Source organism: Cavia porcellus, unplaced genomic scaffold, assembly GCF_034190915.1.
Source record: "Cavia porcellus strain 051 isolate PalLab524CR breed Dunkin Hartley unplaced genomic scaffold, mCavPor4.1 scaffold_6, whole genome shotgun sequence".
Classification (NCBI taxonomy): Eukaryota; Metazoa; Chordata; class Mammalia; order Rodentia; family Caviidae; genus Cavia; species Cavia porcellus.
In genome coordinates, this window is record NW_026947489.1 from 11,084,720 (window position 1) to 11,101,340 (window position 16,621).

At 48.9% G+C, this 16,621-nt stretch overlaps 1 protein-coding gene and 1 long non-coding RNA gene across 7 annotated transcripts in view; one reads left to right on the forward strand and one right to left on the reverse strand.

The window, feature by feature from the left end:
• Positions 1 to 13,055, forward strand: part of Fam169b (Protein FAM169B) — a 93,609-nt gene extending 80,554 nt beyond the window's left edge. For 5 of the 6 annotated variants that reach the window (XM_063249962.1, XM_063249959.1, XM_013158826.3 and 2 more), the window contains 2 exons: positions 774 to 905; positions 6,930 to 13,055. In XM_063249962.1, the coding sequence (XP_063106032.1) occupies positions 774 to 905; positions 6,930 to 7,025 (228 nt within the window). In that variant the 3' untranslated portion in view covers positions 7,026 to 13,055. Of the gene's footprint in view, positions 1 to 773 lie in introns of all 6 variants that reach the window. The other variant, XM_063249960.1, reaches the window with a different exon arrangement.
• Positions 261 to 12,202, reverse strand: LOC134476365 (uncharacterized). The gene is made up of 2 exons (XR_010047935.1): positions 12,064 to 12,202; positions 261 to 2,242 (listed from the first exon to the last, which is right to left on the reverse strand). It is a non-coding gene; the product is annotated as an uncharacterized LOC134476365 (long non-coding RNA).
• Positions 13,056 to 16,621: the final 3,566 nt, after the last annotated feature.

Here is a 16,621-nt window from a genome sequence, read left to right on the forward strand (position 1 = left end):
ACTGGGGGAGGGGAGGGGAAAGGGAGAGGGAGGGGGGAGAGAAGAGGAGAGAAGGGAGAAAGAAGAGACACAGGGAGATGTTGGCCTGCAAGCCAAGGGGAGAGGTCTCAGGAGAAACCAAACCCGTGACAGCTACATCTTGGTCCTCCAGCTTTTCAACTGTGAGAAGTAAATTTTTGTGGTTTAACCCACCTGGTCTGTGGTACACTCGACTCTCCGTATCTGTGGGCTCCAAATTCATGGATTCAACCAAGCATGGATGGAAAACATTTTAAGAGGTGTCTTTATTGAACATATATGTATCTTTTCCCTTGCCATTAGTCTCTTAATGGTGAAGTATCACAACTATTTTTACAGCATTTACATTGAATCAAGGGCTAGAATTCATCCAGCATTGATTTAAATGTATTGGAGGATGTCCCCAGTTATGCAAACACTGTGCCATTATATCTGAGTGTGGCGTGCTCAGATGTGAGTGCCATCAGGGGGGTTCTGGGACCATCCCTGTTGGATATCGAAGGGTGATTGTGTCTCATTATGTAACCCTAAAATCGGGCACAGGATGGATGGAGTCAGGAGCACAGCTGAACAGATAAGTCTGCTGCATGCAGGGGAGGCTGAGGAAAAAGTGCCCAGTGCGGCAGAGATGAGCACAGTAGTGGGCGTGGGGAGGTTGGAGGTTGCTGCAGGGGGACCTGGACGAGGGCCGCATCTGAGCCACGGAGAGAGCTAGGCAGGGGTCTTCCTGACTCACGCCTGTGTGCTCCCCTCAGTCTGCAGGCAATTCCTGTTGGCCTGTCCAGAGGAGCGGGGACGCCTGTGGGAAGTGGAGCCCCCGGGGGCCTGGGATCAGCGCGTCAACATCTGGCTCCAGGTTCAGCTGCAGCAGGCAGGAATTCCGGATGGTGAGTGGGCCCGAAAGCAGTGCCCTTTGGTCTCCTTATTCAAATGTCAGTATTGTGCAATGAATTGGACCCAGGATGCTTGGCCTCTTAAGATAGGCTGAGAACAAAGGAGGAGATGAGACCTGGCTGGTAGCATTTTTCTTTCCTTACCTTTATGAATGAAGCTCACCTGTCTTGTTCAGAAAAGATCTCCACTTATTTAGCAATGAGAACCTCTCCAAGACGAAAGGGTTCCCCTTTACGATTAGAATAGATTCTTCAAATGTTTAAGCTCAGTTTCCTGTGTTTGGCTGGAGACCAGTTAGTTGTAAGCTGTGTTTTGCACAGGTAATGTATGTCCTTGATTGAAAATTCAAGACACCCAAGGTTTGCTGTGATAAGCGAGGGTCTCATGATGTGTCCTTCAGAGGAAAACACCCCCCTGTAAGAAGCAGCACCACACAACGTTCTTTTGTGCATTTTCTCCTTCTAAGTGGCAGTTTAGTAGGGTACCTAAGCTGTGTTGTCATGTATTTCTCCGCTGATGGCTAGGCACACCACCTTCCATTCTGGATTCTTTCAGAAAGATCCTGGTGACCTTGTCAGTAAGATTTTGAATGAGGGGGTTTATAAGCGAGAAGGACATTAGTGGGTCCCAAAGGGAGCAGGACTTGAGATTTTCTTTAAATAGCCAGAGAGGAAAACCAACCTACTTGTCTATTTCCAAGTTGCTTTTGGACAGTGCTATTTCCCGCCTTCCAAGTGGGGAAGAGCCACACAGCAGGCCACCCTGGGTTCCTGGGCTCCAGGGACAGGGTAGGAGCTGTGATGCTTTTAGGCCGCCCTTGTGGATATTCTGAGAGTTTAACCTGACTGCCCCAAATTAAAGCTATGATACTTTTTCTTTCCTGGAATGCGAGTTCCTGTCAGTGTGGATCTTGGACATTTCTGTGGCTGTAGGTGGCTCATTAGAGGCGTGATGGACCAAGGTGGGTGACTGATTTACTTTAGGTGGTGACAGGCAAGAGTGTCTTGGAGTTTATTGATGATAATAGTGATAGGTTTTGCTTTTGTGGAACTTTTCAGCTAGAAGGCTTGCTGGATCTTTACAGATATTAATGGGGTGACCAGGCACTGGGGAAGGAGGCCAGGTAGGGCTGTGACTGTGATCCTAATGAGGCGGTTAAGTGACTTGCCCTGTGGCACTGAATTAGAAACAAAAGCAAGCCAGTCTGCCTCACTGGGCACGGAGCTGGCCAATGGCGCGAGTGTACTGCTGAACTTCACAAATGAGACGGTAGCCTTTGTTGTGGACACCGCAGTTTGGACACTGAAGTTTGGACACCGAAGTTTCTTGGCTGGGAAAAGAAAAAGCAAACTGACTGCATATTGAAATATGGAAACCACAGTGGCCGGAGGGGGAATCAGGGAAGTGGATGCTTTTGCCTAATTGGGGAGATGGCTTCCTCCCGGAGAAATCCACTGGGGGTTCGCTCAAGGGCTGGGCACGAGTATGATCTGGTCAGAGGAAGCTGAGCCAGGAACTGGATGCCAGAGCTGTCACTCTGAGATTCACTAATTCTCACTTTCAAGCAAATGAGAGGACTTCCACAGAGAAAGTTCCACAGGCAAGCCTGAGTCCCTTGAAGGGACATCATAATAATTAGGCTATAATTAGAGTGATAAAACCTTAGAACTAAAAAAAAATACTCTCAGTCAGGGTCTTTTTCACTCGTGTTTGCACCATACACCGGGCCAGTTCCCAGCTTCACCCACACCTTCTGCCTCCCCCGGGGCCTGCAGTCAGGGTTTGAATTCACTCAGGAGGGTTTGCAGCCAGCCAGCCTCCCCTTGTCAGTCAGGGCTGACATTCAGGCTTTTCCAGGTTGGTGAGTGGGGGCCGCAGACGCAGTCACAGATGCTCTCTGCATTTTCTCAGTTCCTGATCTGTCTTTCCTTTCATGCAAATCAGCGAGTGTTAGCAGGGGAGAAGTTCCCACAGGCCTCCCCATAACACACATTCTGGATTCTTCGATTCCCTGGACATCTCGAGCTACTTAATGTTGGCCTTTAATTGCTATTGCTTAGAGCTCCTTTCTGGACTTGTTTTTTTCAGCTCTATCTCTTGTCCTTTTATTTCTGGCTTATTTTGGAGGCTCCGTACATTTGCATGTACTGTAGAAACAGAGCGTTAAGCAAAAAGCCTAGTGGAACCGATTGCTTCTGACTCTAAATAAGGCATGAACATTTTACAGTGTTTCAAGGGGAAATTTACTTGGTTTCCATGCAAATGTTTAAAAAACCTATTTTTGAAGCAGCCTCCTGTGTGGAATAGGTCTTTTTAAGCCTGCACAGTTCTGACTGTTGATAACATCTGTGGCTTATAATGGCTCTGAAAATATTTACAGATTTCTCAGGACTTTTGAGAGAAAGAGTTTGTGGGAAATTTCTTTTTTCTTACACTCAGTTACATATGAAGCCTTTGAAAGTGACCAGTGGGGTCATAATCCCATCGGATGTGATTTCCCTTTCAGCCTGAACATACCTTACATTTCTTTACTAGTGGGAGTGAAATCAAACATTGTCAATGGTGAAATGTTCTTTTGCAAACAAGTTGCTGGAGTTATCGGTACCGGGGATCGAACTCACGACTGCCTGCTTGCGAGGCAGGCGCTTATGCCACTCAGCTAAATCCCCAGCCCCTTGTGCAGTGTTTTAAAATTTAGAATCAGTTTGCTTTTCTGTTTCTCCAGGTGAATTTAGTTGTCCTCCATGGGGAAATATTTTTCTTCCATTTATGCTTAATTTTTTAAACTGGAGGGCTCGTGTGAGAAAGAGATGTGAGCAATATGAGATGAGGAAGTGGGATCACTTTTCAAAAAGTTAGATGCCTAGCAAACTGAGGTTCTAAACCTTTTTTCAGCTTGTTCCGGTCAGTAGTCATGCATTACATAGTGCAGCAGTAATAGTTTCACGGTGGTGCGCGGTGCTGGGAAGAGCTCAGAGCAAAATTGCAGGTTTTTGCCTAACACCTCTTTGACAAGTTGTGTAGCTCCCTCTAGTGTCCATTGTCTGTACCACAACCCTTGACTGGATTCTGCAGTACTTATGCTTGGGAATTAATACAATCATTTAAGAGTTTAATTGAAACTTAGGAAAAATACAAGGACACCTTTGATACCTGTTAACATTCTCTAGCTCATAACATGTAAAAATATCATAAAAGGTGGAAAATTGATAACGGATTATCTACTTCAAGCCCCACTGATTGATTCCCATATTCTTTCATTAATCTCACTTGATAACTGTTAATAGAGTATTGAAATATACCAGGCACTTTCCTAGGTGTTAGGGGTATTGTAGTGAATAAGATGGACCAATAATTTATAAGCTAATAAGTATGGTGTCAAGTACTACTTTATTACATAGAAACTCTGCATAGCAGAGAGAACTAAAATGTTTTGGTATTTTTAAAATGCTTAGAATTAGATTTTACTAAACCAAATATGTTCGACTTAGCTCTGTAGATAAACTTAAAATTTCTCCCGTATGGGTGACAGTGAAATACTACATTTATTCTTTAATTTAAAAATGTGTTAGATATGTGTTTTCAGCTCAGATGCAAAACTATTTATCCCCCTAGGAATCTGAATCGCACTCCCCCCCCCACCCCAGGTCCACAGGTTTTGGTGAGTGGGTTAGGGGAGTGCACAGTAAGACAAGAAGCATCTTTTCTGGTTCTCAAATTCACACAGTGTATTAGTCAGCTGGGAGAGGTTTAATGTAGCGCATGGTTTCAGGGAATTCAGTCCATGATCAGCAGGTTCTAAAGCAGGAAAATCATCTGCTTACTTCTTGGTGGCCAGGAAGCAGTGCTAGAGAGGAAGGCTTGATGGACCAGGTAGAGGATCCCAGGTCATGCCTCCAGGACCCAACCAAACACTCCCATTGTGTGGTCTACCAGTACCCTGGCTGGCTTGCAAGCCCATCAAGGCGACACAAAGTTCACTGTCACGTATGGGGACATGGACTCTCTTGTGATAGTCCATAGCAATGAGCAGAGCAGGGCCTGAGAAGAGAACTGGGAATCCAATTCCGTTCAATGGTGGGATTGGTGGAAAAACAGATCAAATTCTATCTTGCAGATGCCTGAGTGGGACTGCCATTTGTGTCTCTGGCATCTCTTCCTGTCTGCTGGAGAACAATACAGTGAGGGTTCAAGTGAAGGTCAAGAAGATGGAATGGAGTTGGGGTCACTTTTCAATTTCCAGTCAGCTCAGAAGGGTCCCCAATGTGTTACTGATCCTTCAAGTGTCCCAGCCCTTGGGACTACCCTTTTACACGCCCCCTCCTCTTGCTTCCGAAGGACAGCACATGTGGGAAATTCCAGACCCACACAGCTCACGGGTGGAGAAGGCCCTGAGGCAGGGTGAAGATGACCTTCCCGTGTCCTTAGTTGTCACCTCCTTGTTCCTGAAGCCAGGATGTGACCCTGCAAGGCAGCTCCCCAGCCAGCACTCCTGTGGGCTTCTCCCAGGCAGCGGGCAGGATTTATACTTAGAATCCCCATGCCATGGGGCAAGCGGGTGAGACAAGGAGCAGCTTTGTCATTAGACTGTCCGCGGTTCCCTCTTTAAGCCAGAAAAACTAATGAAGCCAACAAGACATAGAGCACACATGGTAATTGCCTGTAGTCTTGCATCATTAGGGAAATACTGAAAACTTTGAATTTCAAATCCTTCTATGGACTGGCATCTTTCAGGCAGAACACAAACAAGAAAAAATCCCTCCCTGCCTCTCTAGCCCAGATTGCTAGGAAGTGGAATTTGCCCTTAAGATTTAGCAGAGTGATTGCAGAGTGACGTTCTGGGGGGAAAGATAAGTTACTGGATATTTTTTAGTGGCTTGTGTGTTTAGCATTTTATAAGACTTTAGGTTTCCTAAAGCCAAGCCAGACTTTGCCTGCACAGCCCGACTGTGGTAACCTCTATTCTCTGTACAGAGAAGTCTTTGCTCTCAAGTCCCTAAAGAATAAATAATTACTTTAAACTCTAAAACATTCCAATTATACATTGTGGAATGTCACACCTTCACTCCCCCTCATGAGCTGCTTAGGTCTGTAATTTCCCAAGGTGTGCCACCTTCCCTAAGCAAGAGTGAGATTCGTAAATGAGGGTGGCCCAGAGGAATACTGTTCATTTGGTAAATAGATAGTTCTAGGATAGAGATTTAATATTGAAATCATGAAATATACAAATAAGGAATGCATCGTTTTAGAAGACTGTGTCACATTTGACATTAGTTCTGCCCATCTGACAGGAGGGATCAGTTAGTTTCATTCTCTTTGGTTTGCAACATAGAGACGGGCTACCCTCACTGGGTCACTGAACAGATCTGTCACCTTTAAACCCTGAAGGTTCTTTGAAGAAGCGACAAGTAACCAGGTGATTGCACTGCCCGTCGGTGTGTGTCTGGGGAGGTCTGCACACTCAAGCATAGAGTCTCACTATCCCTAACTGTCCACAGGGACCTGACTCCAGGGACCCCGTGGGTCACAATCCTTGGATGTTTAAATCCTTTATATCAGATGGCATCGTATCTGCCTATCACCCGAGGACATCATTCTGCGTATTTTAATCACGTCCAGGGCACATATAAGGTCTAATACACTGCAAATGCTATGCACAGAAGTTGTTATTGTCCTGTTTAGGGAATGACCACAAGGAGTAGAGCCTGCACTTGTTCAGTAGAGACGCAGCGTGTGGGCGGAATATTTTCATTTCATGGTCAGTAGAATCCAGGAGAGGGAGGACAGTCCAGATGGTTCCCTTCACCTGCCTTTCTCAGCTCTCCCTGCATTGGGCTGTCCTGTGACTCTGTTATGCACTCAGGTACAAGACACAGTTTCCCTGCAGCCGGCAGGGGTGGTTAACTGGCCATGTCACCTTTGGTCTCAGTACAAAGTGTGAAGACCAGCCTGGATCGTCCATGGTGACCTCATTATTATATTTAATTGGAACTCCTTGGATTCTTCCCTGATTTCAGGAGCAGAGCGTTGGAGGAGAAGTAAGAAATGGAAAGAGTGATCAAGATCATGGAGAGAAGGAAGAGGGACCTGGGCTGCCTGTGAGACCCCGCTGACCTGAGCCATCTGGAAGGAAGGGAGCCAGGAGGAGGACGGTGGGCACTGTGCTGATGGACCAATCATAGGGGCCTGTGCTCCTAGCTCTCAGCTCCTGACTCCCCGAGGCCTCTGTGGCACTGAGCTTGGGATATTTGAGGAGACGAAGGCCTCAGACCCTGCTGATTTCCGACTTTCCTGGGTATGAGCCCCAGGACTAGGCCAGCTGAGAAAGTCAAGCAGGGAGCTCCCCACAGGGACAGTGAGGTTTCCTCCGAGTTCCCCAGTTCTCAAAGGTTCCAGAAGCTTATTCCTCAAGCCTAATATGATTTCTCCTCCTCAGGATAAATCTGCAAAGCTGCAGTGGGACCATGTGGCAGTTTCCCTGAATAATTTCCTTCCTTAGTACACGTGACCTCACAGAGGGGCCTCCCCATCCTGATTCATGCTGTAGAAATCCTGTTCATCTGCAGCCCTGACGTGACCATGAGACCATGAACACCAGAAATTCCAGGGAGACAAGTTCTTCTTCTGGGGGTACTCTGCCCACTTCAGAGCTCCCCGAGGGTAGGGCTGGGGCTGGAATGGTGTCCACCATAAGCCTTGGGCTCCGATGGAGCCCGTGAACAGGACTCAGGGTAAGTTCCAAGTGGATTTCTGCTCTCACCTGATCTTCATGGGAACCAGAGGTTGGGAATTTGGACTAAGGGTCCTTCTGCACTACGGAAAGGCTTGTGGCAGTAAGAGTAACTAAAGGTCACAGCCTGACCCAGTGTGACCTTGACTTCTCCCTTCTCACATGTCTCAGTGTTTGTGCAGAGGACCTCTGCCTGGCCATGTCTCGGGTGCATAGTCCAGCCAGAATATCTCCCCATGCCTGATGCACACAGTTGCCCACAAGCCAGGCTTATCATGGGGTTTGGAGCTGCTCCCTGGGGACTGGGTACAGCTTTCTTGGTGTTAGGTCCAGAGCAGATGTGCACTGGGATTTTCCCCTGGAGAAAGAAAGCTTCTCAGCCCTCCTAAGGCTGACACCCCAAATTTCAGCCTCTACTTCTTGATGAATGCAGATCTGATCATATCACTGAGGATATGCTAAAGCCCTCTGTGGCTTATATGGTAGCCTTCGAAAACCCAGGGGTGTCTCCGTGGGTTCTGCTGGTGCTGCTCCTTGCCCTCTGTGTCCTGGTTGCTTGGGCTTGAGCATCTCAGGGCCTGTATATATCACCACTTACTGTGTCACTGTGCTACTTACTGCCTCAGGCATATATTCACTCTCCCCTGCCCCCGGGGAAGCTAGTTCCTATGTGTGAATCTGGTCCCAGCTCAGATATCCCTCCTGAACTCCTGTTCCTTCATGGAAGAACCACAATCGCCCACCATTGTAGGTTCATGAGCCCCCATTGGGGTCAGCCTCGGGTCTGCCTGATTTTCATGTGTCCCCAATGTTAGTGTGTCACAGAGTAGCATAGCTACCGGGTACAGCTCAGTACAGCTGGGCTGAATCTCTTTAAGGATGCATTGATGCTCTCCTGAAACTCCAAGCTTTGAAGTGGCAAGGAGACCAGAAGCAGTGTCAAGTTCTAGGATGGACCTGCAGTTCCCTGAATGGTCAAGAAGACTCACGGTGGGAGCTCTGTTACTTACAAATTTATCCAAGCATCCAGCTGCCTGTTCATCTACTCACACATCTGTCTATCCATCTGGCTCCCTTCCGTCCTCTACTTATTTCTACTATTTATCACCTAACTGTTCTTACTCTCATTCATTTATGTTTCCATTCATCTTTCCACCCATCATCCATTGTCCATCTATCCATCCATCCATCCTCCATCTGTTGTCCTCCTTCCCTTCTTTCCATTTATCTTCCCACATGTCTGGTTTCCATCCACTTGTCTACTCCCTTCTCTCTCTCCCTCTCTTCTGTCCTTCTTCCCTCCTCCTTCTGTCTTACCATCCATCCATCCATCCATCCATCCTGTCATACATGATTCTGCATGCTTTCTCAGGGATCCGCTCTGATCCTGGCACTGGTGAGAAGTGGGCCATGATTTAGGGTCTAGAGAAACTCTTCTTCCGGGAAGGAATTCTCTGGAGTGTCCATGGGGGTTTTACTCTCTTGGTCTGCTACAAAGAGGGAAGTGCCCAACTGAATAGAAGTAGGGTTTAGAATTCCATACAGGGGCATCCTGCAACCTGCTCTGCTTCTCTGTGAAGAAAGGTCAGAGCATAGCAGTGGACTTAAGGCTACAGCCACAAGTGCTGTGCGTGATGCCAGACGCCCCCTTCCAGACATGACGCTTATGCTGTGAACATTGTGCTGTTTGCAGTGAATGGTGGGTGTCTGTGTGAAAGTGATCTGATAGAAATGTCTCAGGAATCTGATTGAGTTTTTTTCAATAAAGGAATTATCTCAGGGACGAAAATCTGATGTGTTGATGGCTTCATTTAAGGACATATAAACCAGCCAAGAAGGGAGTTCTGGGAACTCAAAGCAGTCCCCTTCCCAGCTAAGGTACATCCCTGTCAACACTGACCCTGAGTGCACGGTCCCTCCTGTGCAGCAGGGACAGGGACTGTCCACCGTCCTTGTATTTGTGTGTGGTGTATTATTGGTTTATGAAACCACTTTTGTTTATTGTTCAGTTTATCTATATCCTTGACTATTACTTTTAACAGTTTTGTTAAGATGTGATTTACAAGCTATAAAGTCAATTCATTCAAATTCAGTGATTTTAATGTTTACAGAAATACTTATTTAGGTCCTTTATCTATTCCATAGATGAATTATCTTTTATTATTGAGTTGTAACATATATATTCTAAGTTCTCTTTGAAGATATGCAATTTGCAAATATTTCTGCTGGTTCTGTGGGCTGTCTTTCCACTCTTTGGTGTTACTTGCAGTGCAAACATTTAAAAAATGTTGACAAATTCAGCCTGCTTTCTCTTTGGCTGCTTGAGCTTGGAGCATTGCAGTGGTAATGTTTATATTTTTCTAAGTGTATGCTGTTTCCTATCTAAGGTGTTATTGAGGAGAAGATTATCTGACTCCAAAATTAATGTAAAAAGTTCCATGGAGAAGTCACTGCTCAGGAAAAGACTCCCCTTGGTTCTGTGTCCTCTGCAGGCAGTGTCCAGAGGGGCGTGCCCTGTGGGAGGCACACTGTCCTCAGGCTGTTTCACCCCGCACTCATTAAGGGGCTGAGAGGGGCAGACATCTGTGGAGAATCTGTGGTTGGCGGAAGTTGGTACTCAGAATCTGAGGCCTGGCAAGGGTCATGGGCATCCACTGTCATGCTCTGGTCTCAGAGATTTCCTTTCAGGAGTGGGTGTATTAATCAGCCCTTCTATTGCTGGGACATAAAACTGGACACTCACAAACTGAAGAGAATTTTAGTTTGACTCATGGCTCAGGGGATTCAGTTCATGGTAAGTTTGCTCTAAAGCAAAAATGTGGCAGAAGTTTACAAAAGAGCAAAACAGTCCATTTCCTGGCATCTGGAAAGCAGAACATGGGGACAGTGCTAGGGACCATAGAGACTGCACAAGGCCACACTCCACAGCCCACCCAGACACACCCAGGAGTGTGCTCACTGTGCCAGGTGTTTCTTAGCCCATTGGAATTGACATGCCAGGAAATGCAGGCCACCATCCACCACTTTTCAATTTCACACTCCAATGCGTCTGCTTAAATCATACTCAATCTCAAAATAAAGCAAATAGCAAGTTCATAGTTCTGCCTGGCATAGTAAAAGTATTCCAGATATATTTTCAGAAAGCCACAGTCCCTCTCCAAAGTCACAGCATTCAAGTCTCATCTGAGACTCAAGGCAAACTTTTGGCTTTGAATCTCTGTAAAAGTCAAGAAGATTCTATAATCTCAAAGTACAATGATACAACATAAACACACACATTCAAAGGGAAAGATGAAGGAAATAGAAAAGAATCAGATCAAAGCAAGACCAAACCCAGCAGTGCAAAGACTATGTCCTGTGACTGCGTATCCGATATCTGGGGGCACATGGTGGAAAGTTGCACATTCCAAAGAGCTTGGGAAGCCCTGCTCCTGTGGCCTTGCTGGCTTTCTGACTGAAGGCTCCCCACCATGGCTTCCCTCTTGGGCTGGCTACACACATGGCCTGCAGCTTTCCCTGGCTGATGTACCCCCTTTCTTGCATCTCCATCTTCCTGGGGTCTCCACGGCACCTTTAAATCCATTCCCACAGTTTTGGGCACTGCTTTCTCAGGGGCTCATTGCCTGGCCTCTCACCTCGTCTTCTGAAATCTGGTAGAAGCTTCCTTGACTCCCACCATTCTTGCATTCTGCATGCTGGTAAAACCATAATCACATGAATGACACCAAGGCTGCTGCCAGCACAGGCAGGAGTCAGGACGCATGGGACCATGGTTTTAGTGACCTCTATGTGCCTGGATAACTGATCCTGGTGGAATGGGTCCTGAAGATCCAATTACTAGGAAGCCCTTCTTAAGCAGGGATCCCTGGGAATCTCTTACTAAAAAAAAATAAAGGTTGATACCTTCGCTATCTTGTGTCTGCAGTGGCGAGGTTTTACTGATTCCTAAGATGACCTCAGGCCTCTTTCTTTTTGTCCCTATACAAAGTACTTGGTTTCTTTCTAATGACACTAATCCCTTTTTATTTGATCCCAACTTTACACATGGTTTCTTCTGGGCCATACTTAAAGTTTTAAAACATTGTTTGATCTGCCTTTATATCTAGGTAAAAAGGGAAAGTTATGTATCTAGGTTAAAAGAACCTAAGTAAAAAGCACCAGGATTACCCATGCTACAGTCTGAATGTTGGGCTGTTTTGAAATTTCCTTGGCCAGATTAATTAATTTACTTTCCTTAATCTCAGTCCTCCACAGTCCCAGGACAAGAGCAAAAATGTAGGCAAAATTTCTTAGCAGACATGGCCTGTAGTACAAATGCTAGTGGATTTTTGGTTTCCACCTGAAACCTCTTGAGCCCAGCTTTTATTGGCTACATTACTACCAGCCGTTTGGTCTTCTGAGCTCTAAAAGAATTCACTCACCAGCCTTCCGTGACCTCTCTAGTTGCTGTCTCTGAACCTCCCCAAATTCCTCCAGCAAGCCAGTTTCAAAGGCTCCGTGAGCACATGGTCAGGCAGTCATAGCAACAGCACCGCCTGGTTGATAACAGCAGTGTTGTGTATTATTCATCCTTCCTGTTGCCAAGACCCAACACCCAATGTCTACGATTTAAAGGAAGAGGGTTTTAGTTTTGTCAAAGATCAGGGGAGGCAGCCTGTGGTTCTGTTGCAGGGCAGAAGTATCCTGATGGAAAGGAATCACAGAGCAAAACTTCTCAGGTCACAGCGACTGGGAAGCAGAGCGAGGAAATCCTACTCTTCACACCAAGTCCTTCAGCAAGCCTCCTGGCCTGATGCAAAGCTTGAAACCCAACTGATAGGAATGTTATTCCTTAGGGGCGGGAGGGTAATATAGACTTGTGTCCTAGCAATGGAAAGAGCCCAGGTTCTGGCCACTGCAGAGCCTGAAATACCTTTATTTTCCACATACTTGAGGGTTCTTAGGGAAAATGAAGAGAGGAGGTAGTTCGGTTTGGATACAGTGTGAGTATGGCCTCCAAGGTTCATGAATTTCAATGAAATCCTCGTAGCAAGCTATATTACAAGGGCGGAAACATAACCCATCTGTGGCATTCAGATGTGAGGCTTTGAGGGTGTGATAGGCCATCAGGGAAGAGCCCCCACGGTTGAGTCCTGGTTGCCTTTTAAGAGGGACAGAGAGCAGAGGAAACGCTGCGTGCTTCCTCCCACATCCTCCTGCTGGACAGGCTGCAGACCACGCGGCCCTCACCAGAGCTGGACCACTGTTACCATCACGCCCTGGAACCTGCAGAACTGTCAATCACATGCATCTCCTGTATCTATCAGAACAAACTATCTGCTACTTCCAACTCACAGGAGGAGAGGCTTAATTGGGCTCATAGGTCCAGGCCGAGTTGGCTGGCCCCAAGGCAGGGGTGTCGTGGAGGGAGAGTCTGCAAGCAAAGCTGTTGGCATAGCGGCATCAGAACAGGCGAGCTGTGCCAGCGAAGAAGGGGCCAGCGGGATCCCAGGTCACGTCTCCAGGACCACTCACAGACCCCCAGCAAGTGTGCTTTCCTAGACGCCTACCATGCTGGGCAGCCGCAAGCAGAGTCGGAGACCTGGCCACGCTGGGGGCTCCTCCCATTTCCACTCCAGGTGTCTGGCATTCTGTCCAAGCTTGGTTGAGGCTCTTGAGCAGGGCGAGTGGGCTCGAGCCTGCAGACATCAATAAAGACCTCCAAGCTGCTGTTTACCGAGCACCTGCTGGGTGCTGGCTCCCGACTCCGCGCCGAGTGCAGCTCGGGTCCAGCTCGGGTCCAGCTCGGGTCCAGCTCGGGTCCAGCGCCCAGGGCCAGGTGCGCATGCGTCCTACCGGACCTGCCCGAGTCCGGTCAGGTAGCAAAACTCTTCTTCCTTTAGAAGGGAAATCACTATCTGTCTTATTAAAAACTCACAGCACGCCAGGGAGGCGCCCTGGAGAAGACTCAAACCCGAATGGCAGCAGTAGATCCCAATTTCCCACGAACCGAATCGAGTGTAACGCGCGCCTGGCCTCGCTTTCCGGCTGGTGGCTGAAAACGTCCCCCCGCCTAGAATTTGGCCAACGAGACTGCGCATGCGCTGGCTCTCGGGGCTGGTTTCCTAGAGCAATACCCTCGGCGGCCGCGCGGGGGCAGCCGCGCACACCCGAAGCCCAGCAGCGCTCGCCTACCAGCCCCGGGTGGGGGCCCTGGGGCGCCGGGTTTGCGTGCCTGCCAGCTCGCCCGGATGCACACGGAACTGAGTAGCTTTAATACGAGCTGTGTTCGTAAATGTGTGAGCCCTCAGTTGAGGATACATGAGGTTGGAGACGGGTGGGGGGTCCCGCTTTGCTCCTCCGTGCAGCCCCCTTCCTCCCTCTCGGCGTGGCGACACCTCCTTGCACTCTCAGAGGAGGGACCCCTGGACTCAGCTTCGTCTCCCCGACCTGTGTGCTCGGACCTGCTCCTGTTTTGTGCCGTGGGTCTGGCCACCAGAGCCCGATTGGTTATTTTGATGGGTCACTTGGCCTTTTCTCCTCAGCAGCCGCACCCCAAGTACCTGCGGACCCGTTTTGCTCCGTTGGTTCAATGGGGACCGCGTTTCGCTCTCAGGATTCCCTGGGATGCACAGAGCGTGTGCGGAGTGATGCGGGGACGCGGCGTTCACAGTGGCTGTGGCTCAGGAGGAGGAGCACAAGTCCCGGGGGCGTGAGAAGAGAGAAGGGAAGGAGCGAGGAGGGTGGGTGCCTCGCCCTTCCCCAGGGAGTGGGGAGAAGGGGGCAGGCCTGTCCTCTGGGCACAGCGGGAAGACAGAGCAGCTCTAGTGGCCATGGGCCGTCATCACACCAGGCTGCGGTGGTAACAAATGCACCAAGGTCCCTCTGGCACAGGGCGCCTCGCGCCCCTGGGGGTCACACCTTGAGGCCAGAGTGCTCGTGGCTCATGGTCCAGCTCACGCGGCCAGCTCTTCCGTGCACATCGGTGCCTTCCCCGGGCCTCGGGCTGTGCTGAGACCTGGTGCAGACTCCTGGGCCGCTGTCCTTGGCAGCTTTCCTGCCGTGTGAGTAGCAGCCCCTAGGAGAAGCAGTAGGGCGATGGGGCTGGGTCTTTTATCTCGTGGGCGCGTTCATGCGCAGCCTCAGAAAGTGCTGATGAGGAGCCTGCTTTAACAGAAGCAGCATGGAAGTCGCCTTGGAAGATGAGGCTAGAAGATGCCATGGCGAGAGGATGATCCTCTGCAGCGGAGAGAGATAGATAGAGACAGGAGGCGATAGAGCACTCTGGGGGAAGTGGCTGCGGCCATGGATTGACCACTTTGAGCTCTATTATGACATGGGAGGAAGAAGTGTAAGCCAAGTGCCACTTGATGTTTACCTGGATTGCGAGCTCCAGGAGGTCTGAGTTAGGGCTCAGCCCCTGCAGCACTGACACAGTTGGTTCACAGGAGTGTCAACTCCAAGCCTGATGAAACAGAAAAACCTCTACAGAGACTTGGATTTTGCCCAATCCAGTGGCATTTCTGTTGTTGAGCCCCCCACCAGGGGATGCCCTGGGGTGGGGCAGGCTGGCAGGGCACATCTGATGGAGCCATTTAGCCCTTAGCTTATGTGTCTTAACTTGTTGCTTAAAAGGCCCAACTTCATACAGAATAGTAATAGTTTTTATCATACATGCAACTTATTCCCTGCTTTTTTTTGTACCAGGGATTGAACTCACAACCTTGTGCTTGTTAGGCAGGCGCTTATGCTGCTGAGATAAATCCTCAGCAATTATTCCCTGCTTTGAGTAGTTGAGTATTACTAATTTTTCCCCAGTGTAGGGGTCCCTGGGTCCCTTTCCAGGTCTCTATTTACTGACATAAATACAAGTTTCTCAGTTACAAAGTGCTAGGGACCGCTCTGCAGTGTGGCAGAGGGGAGGCTGCCTAGGGGGGGTCATTGCCACCTGCATCCATTTCTCATTCTTTCAGAAGTAGCCTCTCATTTTTGCCTTGAATGCCCCCCTGTCAACCCATGTGGCTTTAGGGGGACAGGAGACCAGGTCTAAGCAGTCAGAACCAGGATTTCCCTGAATGGCAGTGGCTCTGTGGATCCGGTTAGCTGGGACTGGTCCAGGGCCTCGGAAGTGAGTGGGGGAAGGCTGCTGTCACCTTGTAGCTACAGGACTGTCACAGAACGGAGTGACACCAGGTCCCCCACCCAGCTGTGCCTGAGGGAGACCAGAAGTCCTTGGAGCGCTTTCCACGGCCATACTTAAACATTTCCTTATGCCTGTGTTAGCCTGAGTTGGTTTTGTGTCACGTTGTTGACTGAAGGTGACAGTCCAAACCAATGTCCTCTGTTTCTCTGTTATTTATTTTGTGTTGCAGAGTCACAGGGGACTAAATCTGTCCCAGTCTTCCAGATGACATGATCAGCCCCTCTCTCACAAATGCATAGGTTTGTGAGTCCTAGAGACTCTGGTTTTCAGGGCCCTTTCCTGGACACAGAATATTAAAAAGCCTACTTTGCTACTGCGCTGGCACGAAGTTGAGTGAATTTAAGCTGGGAGAGGACTGAAGGCAGCAGGCTGTGGAAAGGGCCCAGGCCTCTTAAAATCAGTGCACAGGCTGCCGCCTGAGTCCCTAAACCTCTGCTGTAAAATGGCCCCAAAGCAAGTCCTTTGCACAGGGGTGGAAATCCACGCTTACCACGTCGAGATGGTTTAAAATGCCCTCTCGGTTGAGGACGTCGGATATCTGGACCGTGGGGCTCTGCTGGCTGGGGGCTGGGTGCTTTTTGCTGGATGTGGGCTGAGGGGAAGAGTCCTGACGCTCACCTCTGTCTTATGTTGTCTTGGTGTCCTCTGCTTTTCGTGAAAGAGTCACAAGCTCAGGCCCTGGAACTCTGTCATCAGAGCCCAGCAAGATGCACACAGCCCCCAGGACGCTGTGGGTGTGCAGGGGAAGCAGTGGGGCCGAAGGAACGGGAGGTCTGAGCCTGGCTCAGCGTCAGCAG